The sequence below is a fragment of the Hyperolius riggenbachi genome, chromosome 4 (assembly GCF_040937935.1).
Source record: "Hyperolius riggenbachi isolate aHypRig1 chromosome 4, aHypRig1.pri, whole genome shotgun sequence".
Taxonomy (NCBI): domain Eukaryota; kingdom Metazoa; phylum Chordata; class Amphibia; order Anura; family Hyperoliidae; genus Hyperolius; species Hyperolius riggenbachi.
The window spans coordinates 354,092,695-354,105,913 of record NC_090649.1 but is presented as its reverse complement, the minus strand read 5'-3'; the positions used below and the strand labels follow the sequence as shown (position 1 = coordinate 354,105,913).

Genomic DNA, 13,219 nt, shown 5'->3' with positions numbered 1-13,219 from the left:
TGCGGTGAGTGCCCACTGCTTGGGGTGTGGTGGTGGTGTCTCGCCGAAGTGGTAACAGTGGTAGCCGACTGCGTGAGCAAATTGTACATATGATGAAAATCTGGGACTGAACTTTATACATAAAAGTAGTGTCTAGTCACAGGAACGTCAGTGCGCAGCTGTCTTGATGTTTTAAAAAGTTTCAGGGCCTAGGGTTTTGTTTAGTTTTAAGCTCTTGATTTGCTGAAAGGACCTAGTCTTCAGTAATATGTTTTTCAAATAGTTGTTTGAGTTAGATCAATTTGGGAGCTCCAAAATGCTCAAAATCCTCTCTACTAATAGTGTTATGACTATGTCAGGGGAGATAAATAGTTTGTGTGCCATCACTAAAGATTTGCCAGAACACAGACAGGTAAGTTTTAGCAAACTTCACTCTGTTTTTTTCTTTTTTTTTTTTTTTAAAGTAGAATCTCGTTATAGTAAACTCTTATATAGTAAACTCAGCCCCTGGTCCCAGCAACTGCGTCTTTATAAGTATACAATGTATTGGCTGGTGCACACGAGCTTTTTAAAGGGAAGGTCCGCGCACAATAAAAATAAAAAGTCCACTTACCTCAGGCTTCCTCCAGCCCCTTGCAGCCGTCCTGTGCCCTCGCCGCAGCTCCGGTGGCTCCCTCTGGTGCAGATGCTGACTTCGCCAGGTCGGCATCTGCTTGCGCTTCACCATGCGGCTCACTGAGTCACATTGACGTCATCCGGAGTGTACTGTGCAGGACCGCTCGCTCAGGCACAGTGAGCATCTTGTGCCGGAGGGGACTCGGGCCACCGGCGAGGACACAGGACGGCTGGTAGGGCCTGGAGGAAGCCCTAAGTAAGTGGATTCTTTTTTTTATTTATATGGTGTTTGGATCTGTCCTTTAAACACTAGAGATCTTAAAAAAAGCTCTTGCGAATGCAATGCTATGAGGGATATATATATATATATATATATGTATGTATATATGTGTGTGTGTGTGTGTCCTTTTCAAAAAATTAGCATATTGTGATAAAGTTCATTATTTTCTGTAATGTACTGATAAACATTAGACTTTCATATATTTTAGATTCATTACACACAACTGAAGTAGTTCATGCCTTTTATTGTTTTAATATTGATGATTGTAGCATACAGCAATTCCGATCTCAAAAAATTAGCATATTTCATCCGACCAATAAAAGAAAAGTGTTTTTAAAACAAAAAAAGTCAACCTTCAAATAATTATGTTCAGTTATGCACTCAATACTTGGTCGGGAATCCTTTTGCAGAAATGACTGCTTCAATGCGGTGTGGCATGGAGGCAATCAGCCTGTGGCACTGCTCAGGTGTTATGGAGGCCCAGGATGCTTCGATAGCGGCCTTAAGCTCATCCAGAGTGTTGGGTCTTGCGTCTCAACTTTCTCTTCACAATATCCCATAGATTCTCTATGGGGTTCAGGTCAGGAGAGTGTGCCTCACCGGCCCCTCTGTCCAATCTGCCCCCCTTCTGTGTACCCCGGTGCCCTCCTGGGTAAGTTAATGTACCTGCCCCATGTCTCAGGTGTAGAGACCCGAGAAATCCGTGTTGCCATTCAGTGTTTCGCTCGCTTAATCACGGCCGTCTGGCGCTCTGACTGGAGCTGATGGTCTCGGAGGCGAGACCATGGCTCCGTCATTTGGCCAATCACAATTGCAGTGATTGGCTCAATGAGGAAGCCATGGTCCCATCTCTGAGATCATCGGCTCCAGTCAGAATGCCAGACGGCCGTGATTGACTTGAAGCGCTCCCCCTGGTTGGCCACAAGGCGTTTGGAGGCTCCTGCGAGCGAAGTGCTGGATGGCTGCACGAAGGTCCCGGGTCTCTACACCTAGGACATTGTTTTAGCGGCAGCAAGTAAATTAACTTACCAGGAGGGCACATGAGGTCACAGGGAGCAAATGGGACCAAAAGGGCACAGGGTGACACTGGTCACAGAGGGGCAGATGGGACTCAGGAGGGTACAGGGGGCCAGTGAGACACAGGAGGACACAGGGACACCGGCGAGAGGGGAGACAGGAGGACACCAGAGACACGGGGCAGCAAAGGAAGACAGAGGGGGCAATTATGGGGGACACAGTCACTCTGACTCACACACACTTACTTTTGGGGGAGAAAAAGTGCATCATATGGTCCAAAAAAATAATACTATGTGACTTTGATAGTTGGCTATATTTTTATTTGCAAATATAGGCTTTAGTGAGTTTGACTCTTATGTAGAATCCATCACCCTCCTTACAATTGAACATCATGTCATTTGAAAAAGAGGTTCGGATGCTTTTGTTTTTGAAACAATTAGAAGTGGTTCAGTAAGGCTGGCATGTGTGTCGTACAAAAAAACCCTTTACCAACAAATTCCAAAAAATACAAAATGTAATTTTTATTATTAATGTTGAATAGCTGTACAAAAAGTACATTAAAATCGCATGGGATGGCCACCCCGTCACACACGCAGCTAACAACCCACTCACTGGTGCACCGCACAGGCACTCATAGGATAACAACAAGTGCAATATTTTAAGGGTTAGATCCTCTTGGTTAGTATGGTTATAAAGTTGTTAGTTCCATGTAGTCATGCAGCAAATGGTGGAAAAAAGCAGCAACAAGGACCTTTTTGCATGTACTTAACATAGACAGCATAAGCCGCTTGGCACAAGAAGCAGTAGCAAACTTCTAAGGTGTTTCATGGACCGAAGCCAAATCACCACAACAGTTCCAACTATCCAAGCTGTTAAGCAAAAGGTGGCAACAGGATCACCCTGTACATTACGTTTGGCAAAAGCGGTTCCACAGACTCAAAGCCCCTTAGTATATATGGCACAGCATGCACAACCGCTTGTCTCACCCACTCCTCGATTGGATCTGGCAGATGGTCGGATGTAGTTACTGCAAATGTCCGTGTTGCCCGGGTTACACAGACCACTCGTGTCCAAAGAGTGTAGCACAATGTGCGACTGTCTCAGCTGGATGGACGCTCATGCAGGTCTGTTGGCAGCATCTGCCTGCGCAATAACCCACAGCAGTTGACAAGAGTGTGGGGTGGCATCTCAGGGCAGCGCTTTGGTGTGGCGGCCCATGTGGATAAGCGGCTAACAGGTTTGGATGCTTTCTTTGCATTGAAGGACATCTGCGGCTATAATTACTAGTATATTCCCAGTGATTTTATTTGACTGCCAACCTGGAGTCGGGGAGGACTTATTTCCCCTTGAAGGACAACTGTCTATAGCTAAAAGGGTCTATGGCTAAAAGTTTTAGAGGCAGATGATCAGCAGGATAGCCAGGCAACTGCTATTGCTTAAAAGGAAATAAATATTGCAGTCTCCATATCCCATTTATTACAGTTGTCCTTTAAGTATTAATTGTCCCAAGCTTGAGTTTTTTTTATCTTCCCATGGATCAACTAGGATGTGTGAGGGTGCAGGAGAGAAAGGTAGTTAATGCTTGCTTACTTTAATTTTTTCTGTTTCTCAAGAGCTGCCCCCACCCTCTGGAACGCCCTTCCACCACTCATCAGACTTGCTCCCTCTTTCAACACATTCAAGCAAGCCCTCAAAACCCACCTCTTTATGATGGCCTACCCACCTCCTACCACACAGTAACTCTCTACTGAATATTTCACAGCCCCACCTAGTTTTTCCACCCCACCCTTTAGATTGTAAGCCTCTGGCAGGGTCCTCCCTTCCCTAGTGTAATTTACAGGATCATGTGCTCCTGTCCTATGACAACCTGTACTTGTATTACTGGGCCTACCTAACCAGCCCATATCACATGATCATGTATTTTGTACAATCTGCATGTATAACTTTGTTCTGTGTTGTATAACCTTGTTATGTCTGTCATCCTTGTATCATTGTATATATTTATTGTCCAGCGCTGCGTAATATGTTGGCAATTTATAAATACAATAAATAATAATACTAATAATAATAATAATGAATAAATGTCTTTTTTTCAACCAAACTATGGATTTTTACTGTGTGTTACCTTTGGTGTTTTAATGTGAATGGGAACCAGCGTTAAAAAAAAAAAAAAGCCAGATACTTAACTGAGAGGGAAGGCTCTGGGTCCTATAGAGCCTTCCCTCTCCTCTTCCCTCTTCTCTTCCCTCTCCTCCAATTTGGTCAAATGCTGCTGTCTCAGTTGCCGAAGGGAGTCTTTGGAAGTCTTCGGGAGCCGTGTGCTCACGAAGACGGGCTGCTCCGTACTGTGCATGCGCGAGCGCCCTCTATCGCATCCTCGCGCATGCACAGTATGGAGCCGCCTGTCTTCAGGAGGACTCTGCTCCTGAAGACTTCTGAAGTCCCCCGCGTCAGGGGATTTGAACGGAGGAGCTGCCGTTTGAATGGGAGCATCGGGAGAGGAGAGGGAAGGCGCTATAGGACCCAGAGCCTTCCCTCTCCTTAGGTAAGTATCTGGGTTTTTTTTTTTTTTTGAACAAATATCCCATTAGCTTGAAGGTGATTGTTATATTAGTTTTTGATTATTTCTGTAAGTTATTTTCTCCAATACTAATAGTATCTATTGAGGTAAGCCAGCTCTTAGTTTTTGATATATTTCATCAGGCCTTTGTGCCTTTTTAAACCCCCCTCCCACCCCCTTGTCATACTACATTCAAGAGAGCGACCACTCCTGCTGCAGCATTAGGCTTCCCACGTGAAGACGTTTTCTTCACACACCATATCAGTGGTTGCTTGTACTGCATCCCACATTTATGAGTACATAACTTTATAGAGTTTTCTTCCTATTTTCTGACAATATCGTTATTGTATCTGTGTATTTTTCTTGAATATGTTTAGAACATCCCATCTCTCAAGCTGTGACAATATCAAAACTATTATTTGTAATTGCAACAATTTTCTGGGAGAAGTGATGCAGTTTCTGACATAAATGCAAGGGTGCCAATATTTTTGCCCATGTGTGTATGTATGTAAAATTTGTACTGGTACAGGGAAATCTGTAAAATATTACTTTTACATTTTGTTTTAAATGTAAAAGTGCACATTGAAAAGAATTTGAATAAGCCTTTATACTGGGTTTTTATGACATGACATCACTGCCCTTTTCTACCATTCTAGCCGAAGTCCATCCCAAATGCTATTTGTGGAATTTGTCTAAAGGGTAAGGACGTCAACAAGAAAGGAAGAGCTGAGAAACTTGTACACTGCTCCCAATGTGATAACAGTGGTAAGTTATTGATTACACAGATTATCTTATGTCAACAATCTTTTCATTTTCTTTAGAGACTTTAACAACATTTTCAGCCTTATTTCTTCTATCCTATAAGTTCCTATACCTGTTCTAATGTGGTCTGGGTTACTGTAGCCTTTTCTAGTTGCACTGTCTCTATAATAAATCTAATCTTTTTTTCTTTTGTCAAGCCTTGTCAGACCAGAGAGGAGTGTGCTGTGATAGGGAAAAGTTATGCACACCTCCCTTACGCCCCCTGCAGGCTCTGTGTGTGTGTATGAGTCACAGCCAGCCTGTCTGTGACCTTGTGAACAGCTGTGAGTGCAGAGAGATCAGTTCAAAGCCCAGATGTAATGATCCGCTCAGCTGGCTGCACAGGCAGACCATTCCTTATGTTTGAGAGATGAAGGTCTCTGGAAAAGAGACCTGACTTCATCTTGCAACTTTCAGAGTTGCTTTGCTGAGGGATTTGCATACATGCAAATTGCCCAGCTGTCTCGTTTGAGGACTGGCAGTATAAAAGCCTCCTGCTGACCAGAAGGTTTTGCTGGTCATAACGGTTTGTTAAATCACTCCTGGAGTGTCAGCCTTTCCTGTTGGATTGTTATAGTTAGAGTAATTCTGGGGACTGCACTAGGCAGCTTCTCTAGTGCAGTTTGCCTGCTTATCTGTTTTGTCTGTATTGCCTCTCTGTTGCGATTGTCCTGTCGCCAACCGTGGTCGTCAGATCGTTCTGTCTGTCTTGGAGTATACCTGGAGCAGCGGTTGCTACCAGCTATCTCCTCTGTTTGTCTTGCTTAGATCGCACTAGCCTCTAGCGGTAGCGGCTGTGGATCCTTCTGATCTGCTTCTTGGAGTATAGCTGGAGCAGCGGTTGCCACCGGCTATCTCATCTGTCTGTCTTGCTTGGATCGCACTCGCTCTGGCGGAAAGAGCAGTGGATCCGGCTAACTCTGTTTCTATACTTGGATCGCACTCGCTCTGGCGGTAAGAGCAGTGGATCCTGCTAGCTCTGTGACTTTACCTGGATCGCACTCACTCTGGCGGAAAGAGCAGTGGATCTTTCCTATCCTACTTCCCGTCCGTCCGTCTCTGTCTTGTCTGATACGAACGCTTGCTGTAGGCTCGGTGAGGTAACCGTTAAGCAAGTGCTCGTGTTCTCTGTTTCGTGTTTGTGTGGCTGGGGTTAGTTAGGCGTGCTTGTCTCTGTTGTGCTTAACAAGCGGAGACCGCGCTGTAAGCGCGTTCGCTGTTGCGAATGAGTGCGGTGTTCGCGTTTAGTTAGCGTTTGTTGTTTTCCTTATCTTCTTATTGTATGATTTGCTGTGCCTTTGCTACTCTCGTGCCCTGTCTTGCTTAAGCCTTGTGTCGCCTCTGGCAATCGCCTTTCTCGCGATTGCGTTCCTACTTTGTTTCTGCTGCTGTGTGTGTGCACCGTCGCAGGTTGGCGACTAGATTGGTGCACATACATACATTCTGTCTCTGTGCTCATTCTCATTAGCAATCACTTCTCTTGCGATTGCGTTCTCACTTGGTTTCCTCTGTTGTGTGTCCACCGTCGCAGGTTGGCGGCTAGATTGGTGGACATACATACATTCCTCATCTGTGCTTATTCGGTCTTGTGTCGCTGTTAGCAATCGCCATCTCTTGCGATTGCCTTCTCACCTGATCTTCATGGTAGTGTGTTCATCGTTGCAGGGTGGCGACTAGATTGGTGGACACACATACCCTCTGTCGCTTTGCTCTCTCTCTTTCAGGGCTATCTTGCCCTGCGTTCCTTCCCTTCATACAAATCCGGTCTGGCGTCTGTGGCAGGGCAGAGGATCTGTTCCTCTGCACTCCACAGCTCCATCTGCCGACAGGAATTTCCCTCTACAGGTGCGTTGCACCTTTTGCTGGGTTCTCTCAAATTATACGCTTGTGGAGGATTTCCGCAGTGTCAACGCGCGTCCTGTGCGCTGACCACGGAGAGAATTCCACAATCGTTACACCAGACAAGCAGCCAAGGAAACAAGTGGGAGAAATATTACAGCAGTGAAGTCACGTTTGAGAGGAGCCTCTGCAAACTAGCACATGCTCTGATGATGTATTTCCTGTTTGCCGGCTATCTTCATTGTTTACAAAAACAATGAATAAAACAGTGATTTTATTACCAGGAAACCAGCAGGAGCAGCGAAAATGTCACAGAGGGGCTAGGAGAAGACTACAAACAGGCTTTATGTAAGATTTTTCAAATAACCCTCCAGGACAGGTGCTACATATGAGATTCGGCCCCGCCCCCAACAGGAAACACAAAGAACTAGCTCTCTATAAGTTCCACCCCTAACCTCTACCTGCCAGTTCTTTGTGTTTCCTGTTCCGGGGAACACCTAGCTCTCTGGCTAGGAAAGGTGGTCAGCAGCCAGGTAGTGCTGAGGCCATCGTGAACTAGTGTAAGGGTAGCCCTGTCCTGGTGGAATTGTAAGGTTACCTTTATCCACCGGTTGGTGGATTCTCCTGGGATGACCGGCAGGTGCAGCGGTGACCAGGGGAGCGGCAGCGGAGGCAGCTAAGGCGGAGGCCATACGCCCGACGGAGGAAGCTGGCGCCATGCGGAGGCGGAATGGCGGCTTCTGGAGTGTGCGGAGAGCGTGGCAGCGTGTCCAGGCGGAGGCTAGGGCAGTAGCGCTGACTATGCGGAACTTCCGCCCTTGCTGTGATGTCACGTCCGGTGACGTCACTTCCGGTTCCGGTTCGGGCGCCTGCTTAGAGGCCGCGGCGTCCATCCCCACATGCGGTGGTGTTGTCGGAGGAGATGGACGCGAAACAGAAGACGGCAGATCAGGTAAGTGGGGCAACGTCGGAGGACATTCGCCCGTCTGATCTGCGAGGTCTGATGTTTGTATAGGCCGCAGTCTGATCGAGGTCTGCTGAAGGGGTGAAAGTTAATCTTTATTTGTTAACTTATACCGCAGTCTGATCTCAGAGGTCTGATTATCTGATGGTACTAGGGGATTACTATTCAGTACAATTATCCTAGTGCATATTGGTTTTATGATAAGCAGCTAAACATCTAGTTACATTTTATATGGTCTTAGGTGTTAGCTTATATGCTCAGAATGTTTGATGGGCATTAGGGGATTGTTATTCAGTACAATTATCCTGGTGCATGTTGCTTCTTATGATAATCAGCTATGACATCTGGTTACATTGTTATATGGTCACCAGACGTTATCGGATTTTTTATATGCTTAGAAGGATTGATGGGATTGTTATTCAGTACAATTGTCCTAGTGCATATTGGCCTTGGTCAGGCTATTATTCTAGCTGTTCAGAAAATGGCAAGGTACAATTTTAGGAATGGGATGGCCTAGGCGCCCTCATATCACTCAGCTAGGTTGTTGATATATAGGAGGGTTAATATAATAATATATTGATTATGTTATTTTGTATGTTTTCTTTAGGATGCTATGGAGTCTGATAACTCTGATAGGCCCAGGAGTTGCATTCTTTGTAATAAGCCCTTACAATTGCACTGGCCAAAAGCATCATGTCAAAAATGTATTTCAAGTATCATTAATGAAGATAATACAGCCTCTTGTAAAGACTTTATGTTTACAATGCGCCAAGAGATGGTGGAGACCTTTAAGGCCTTTAGAGAAAGTCTACCCGCCACCTCTGCACAGGGGCGGCAGTCGGTGCAAGTAGTTAAACCTAAGAAGGCCACAAGTAAATCCCCTAGAATAAATTATTCGTCAGAAGAAGAGCAAGAGAGTCACCATGAGACGGGTGAACCAGACTCTGGGTCTTCGCCACAGAGGGACTGCTGGACCCACACCAGTTCGCGTACAGAGCTAACAGGTCCACCAATGATGCCATCAACCTCTGCTTGGAGCTCGTCTATGATCACCTGGATAGACCAGACTCCTACGCCAGGATCCTCCTATTGGACTTCAGCTCAGCATTCAATACCATCAGCCCCAAAATACTACAAGACAATCTCGTCACGCTAGGTGTCCACCCGTCCCTACGCCGGTGGATCACAGACTTCCTCACCAACAGATCTCAGGTCGTCAGGGTAGGAACTATCTCCTCACTACCTAGAACCACCAATACAGGAGCCCCACAAGGCTGTGTCCTGTCTCCATTTCTGTTCTCTCTGTACACGAACAACTGCAGATCCTCGTCAGACTCTGTAAAAGTAATCAAATTTGCAGACGACACAACCATCGTCGGTCTGATCACCAATAACGATGAGGAGGCGTACCGCCACCAGGTCGACAGTATCTGCCACTGGTGCAGAGTGAACGGATTGGTCCTTAACACAGCAAAAACTGTGGAGATGATCATTGACTTCAGGAGGCGTGCTCCCACCCTACCTCCAATGCGTATTGACGGCAAGGAAGTGGAAAGAGTTCCCTGCGTCCGCCTTCTGGGCACAACCATCTCCAGTGACCTGAGGTGGAAAGCCAACACTGCCTCCACACAGAGGAAAGCCCAACAGAGACTTTTCTTTCTTCGCCAACTAAAAAAGTTTGGTATGGCCCCAAAACTTCTGTCTAACTTCTACTCTGCTACAATTGAATCTGTCCTATGCACTTCCATCCTGGTCTGGTATGCCGGCTCCTCCGCCAGCGACAGGCTCAAACTGCAGAGGATCATCAGATCAGCAGAGAGGATCATCGGGAAAGCCCTTCCTACTCTGGACCTCCTCTAACACTCCAGGCTGAACACCAGAGCGTTAAAGATCACCAACGACCCCTCGCACCCAGGCCACCGCTTTTTTAGTCAGCTTCCCTCGAGCCGAAGACCCCGGTTCCGGTCCATCCTCACCAAGACCTCGAGACATAAGAACAGTTTCTTTCCCTCTGCTGTCAGCCTTCTGAACTCTCTCTCACGAATTTGCCCATCCCCAACCCCACCCTACAAACTCAAGCCACACTATAGCACGCTGAACTGAGGCACACTGCACATGGACGGTGATCTAGCTCCAGAGTACTTTCTGCCTGTTCTTTGGATGTATTTTTTGATTTCTGTTTTTCGATTTGTAAATGATGCTTCACTGTGTTCCCCTGCATCTGTTTTTGTTTTTTGGTTCCTGCATGTTCCATCCTGTATCTGTATTTGTATCTGTATCAGTCCCCTGTACGTGCCAAGCCCAATTCCGGGCACGACCCAGTCGTGCTTGGCGAGAATAAATATTCTGATTCTGATTCTGAGGAATTATCTGAACATGAGGAGACTGAAGATGCAATTAAGGCATCTAAGTTTAAGTTTGCTTCAGAAGAAACGGAGGAGCTGCTTAAGGCAATTTACTCAACCCTAGATATACCGCAGAAAAAAACGTCAGAAAAATCTTTACATGACAAATTGTATATGGGTATGGAACCATCTGAACAACTTTGTTTCCCTTTACATAGTTCAATGAAAAATTTAATTACATTACAATGGAGAGATCCTGAAAAAAGATTATTTATTTCGAAGGGATTTAAGAGACGTTTTCCGTTTGCAGAAGAGGATGCTAAGTTATGGGACTCATGTCCCAAGCTTGACGCAGCTTTTAGCCAAGTCGAGAAAGATAATGAGTTAGCGTTCGAGGATTTTGGTCGACTTAAAGATCCAGGGGATAAGAGAATTGAATTTTCACTTAAAAAGGCTTGGTCAGCCTGTGCGACCAACTTCAAACCAGCTGCTGCAACAACCTGTGTATCTCGCACTATGTCAGTATGGTTGGAGAGAATTAAAAAGTTGGTTGATGAAGATGCACCTAAGAAAGATATTCTTGAAGCCATTGAGGTAGTTGAGGGTGGTAATGACTATGTGATTGATGCAGCCTCAGAATCTTTAAGAGTGACAGCAAAATCCACGGCACTAATAAACAATGCACGTAGGAATTTGTAGTAATATTGAAGAGGAGAAAACACAGTACCTGGCACCAAAATGCAGCAGGGCAGACACACCGGACCCAGGACCAAGGAGCGTGCACATCCACAAGTGAGTTGTATCCAGCAGAGTTGAAGACAAAAAGAAGGGGCACCGCTTCTTAAAATTCCTTTATTCCGGTGGGGGAAATAGCAGGTACACAGCAGTGGGGGTGGAAAGAGCCTGACAGCTGTTTCGCTGGTTTAAACCAGCTTCTTCAGAGGCAGAGTGTTTAAACCAGCGAAACAGCTGTCAGGCTCTTTCCACCCCCACTGCTGTGTACCTGCTATTTCCCCCACCGGAATAAAGGAATTTTAAGAAGCGGTGCCCCTTCTTTTTGTCTTCAACTCTGCACGTAGGAATTTGTGGTTGAAAACGTGGGATGGGAGTCAGACATCAAAGGCCAGGGCTTGTAGTCTTCCCTTCTCAGGAGATTTATTGTTTGGCCCACAGCTCCAGGAGGTGTTAGAGCGTACAGCCAGCAAAAAGACAACTTTTCCAAAAAAGAGAAAGTTTGAGCCAAAAAAGAAGCCGTTTTTTCGTAAAAAACAGGCACAGGGCAGAGAACAGCAGAGGCGTAAGCCTTGGGCAGGCAATAGAGGTTTTACCAAGAGAAATCCGTTGTTCAGATCAACGGGGAATAAAGACAAACCATGACGCCAACAAGGTGGGAGGAAGGTTAAAAAGATTCCTACTAGGTTGGAAAGAAATGACAAGAAACAAATTTATCTTAGATCTAGTAGAAAATGGATACAAGATCCAATTTTCAGTACCTCCTCCCCATCGATTTATAGTTACTCAGGCCCCAAGAGTGCCAGAGGAAAGAAGAGCTTTGTTATAAATAGTGCAGGATATGCTCGCATGAGACGTTGTCTGCAGAGTTCCACTCGATCAGGAAGAACAGGGAATTTACTCCAGAGTCTTTTTGGTAAAAAAGCCCACGGGGAAATATCGGTTGATATTTAACCTCAAACCTCTGAATCCCTATATAAGGTACGAGAGATTCCGAATGGAGACAGTATTTACGATGCGAAACCTGCTATCCCCAAATTGTTTTATGATCAATATCGATCTAACAGATGCTTATTGGCATATCCCAATAAGAAAAGAATCTCAAGTTTTCCTTCGGTTCAGCATAAAGACGAGTTCAGGTCTAGAACATTTTCAGTTTTGCGGTCTCCCATTCGGAATCTCTTCAGCACCCAGAATTTTTACAAAAGTAATGGCAGAAATTGTGGGGGCTCTACATTTGAAGGGCATTCTCGTAATCCCATATTTGGACGATTTGTTAGTGCTAGCCGACAGTATACAAAATCTGGAAAATCACAAGGGGATGGTGATAGAACTCTTAGAGCAGACAGGGTGGCTAGTGAATTTTCAAAAGTCATACCTGATTCCAACACAAGAGATTCAATTCCTGGGGTTCAGGATAGATTCTGTGTCACAAAGATTATATCTTCCTCAGGACAAGATAGTAAAGCTCCAGACAATGGTACAGCAATATCAGAAAGAAACCGTTACAACAGTGAGACAAGTAATGAAGCTGATAGGGTTCTTAACTTCCACAGCTCCGTCAGTATACTGGGCACTAAAACACATAAGACATATACAGCAATGGCTTCTGCAGAATTGGAGAGGAGTTCAATCAGCCATAGATCAGACTCTTTGTATGCCAGCAGAGATAAAGCAGAGCCTGGATTGGTGGACCCAGGAGGACAATCTGATACAGGGTCGTTTATGGAGATATCCGATAACAAAGATACTAACGACAGATGCCAGCCTCATAGGTTGGGGGGCTCATATAGAAGGCATTTATTTACAGGGTACTTGGTCGAAGGAAGTAATGACTTACTCATCAAACTTGCGAGAATTGCTAGCAGTGAAGGAGGCACTAATTCAAGCAGTCGACAAAATAAAGGGCCACCATCTCCAAATCAGATCAGACAACATTACAGTGGTGATGTATTTGAACAAGCAAGGAGGTACGAGGTCAGAACAGCTTCTAACACTAGTACTGCAGATATTAGATTGAGCAGAGCAGAACCTTCAGTCGATTTTGGCAGTACATCTCAAAGGTTCACTGAATACCATGGCGGATC

At 45.4% G+C, this 13,219-nt stretch overlaps 1 protein-coding gene across 1 annotated transcript in view; it reads left to right on the top strand.

Moving 5' to 3' along the window:
- The window catches only part of PHF10 (PHD finger protein 10), a 475,129-nt gene that overhangs the window by 353,866 nt on the left and 108,044 nt on the right, over positions 1-13,219 (top strand). Inside the window, exon 8 of the mRNA XM_068233401.1 lies at positions 5,108-5,216. Within this exon, the coding sequence (XP_068089502.1) occupies positions 5,108-5,216 (109 nt within the window). The remainder of the gene's footprint in view (positions 1-5,107; positions 5,217-13,219) is intronic.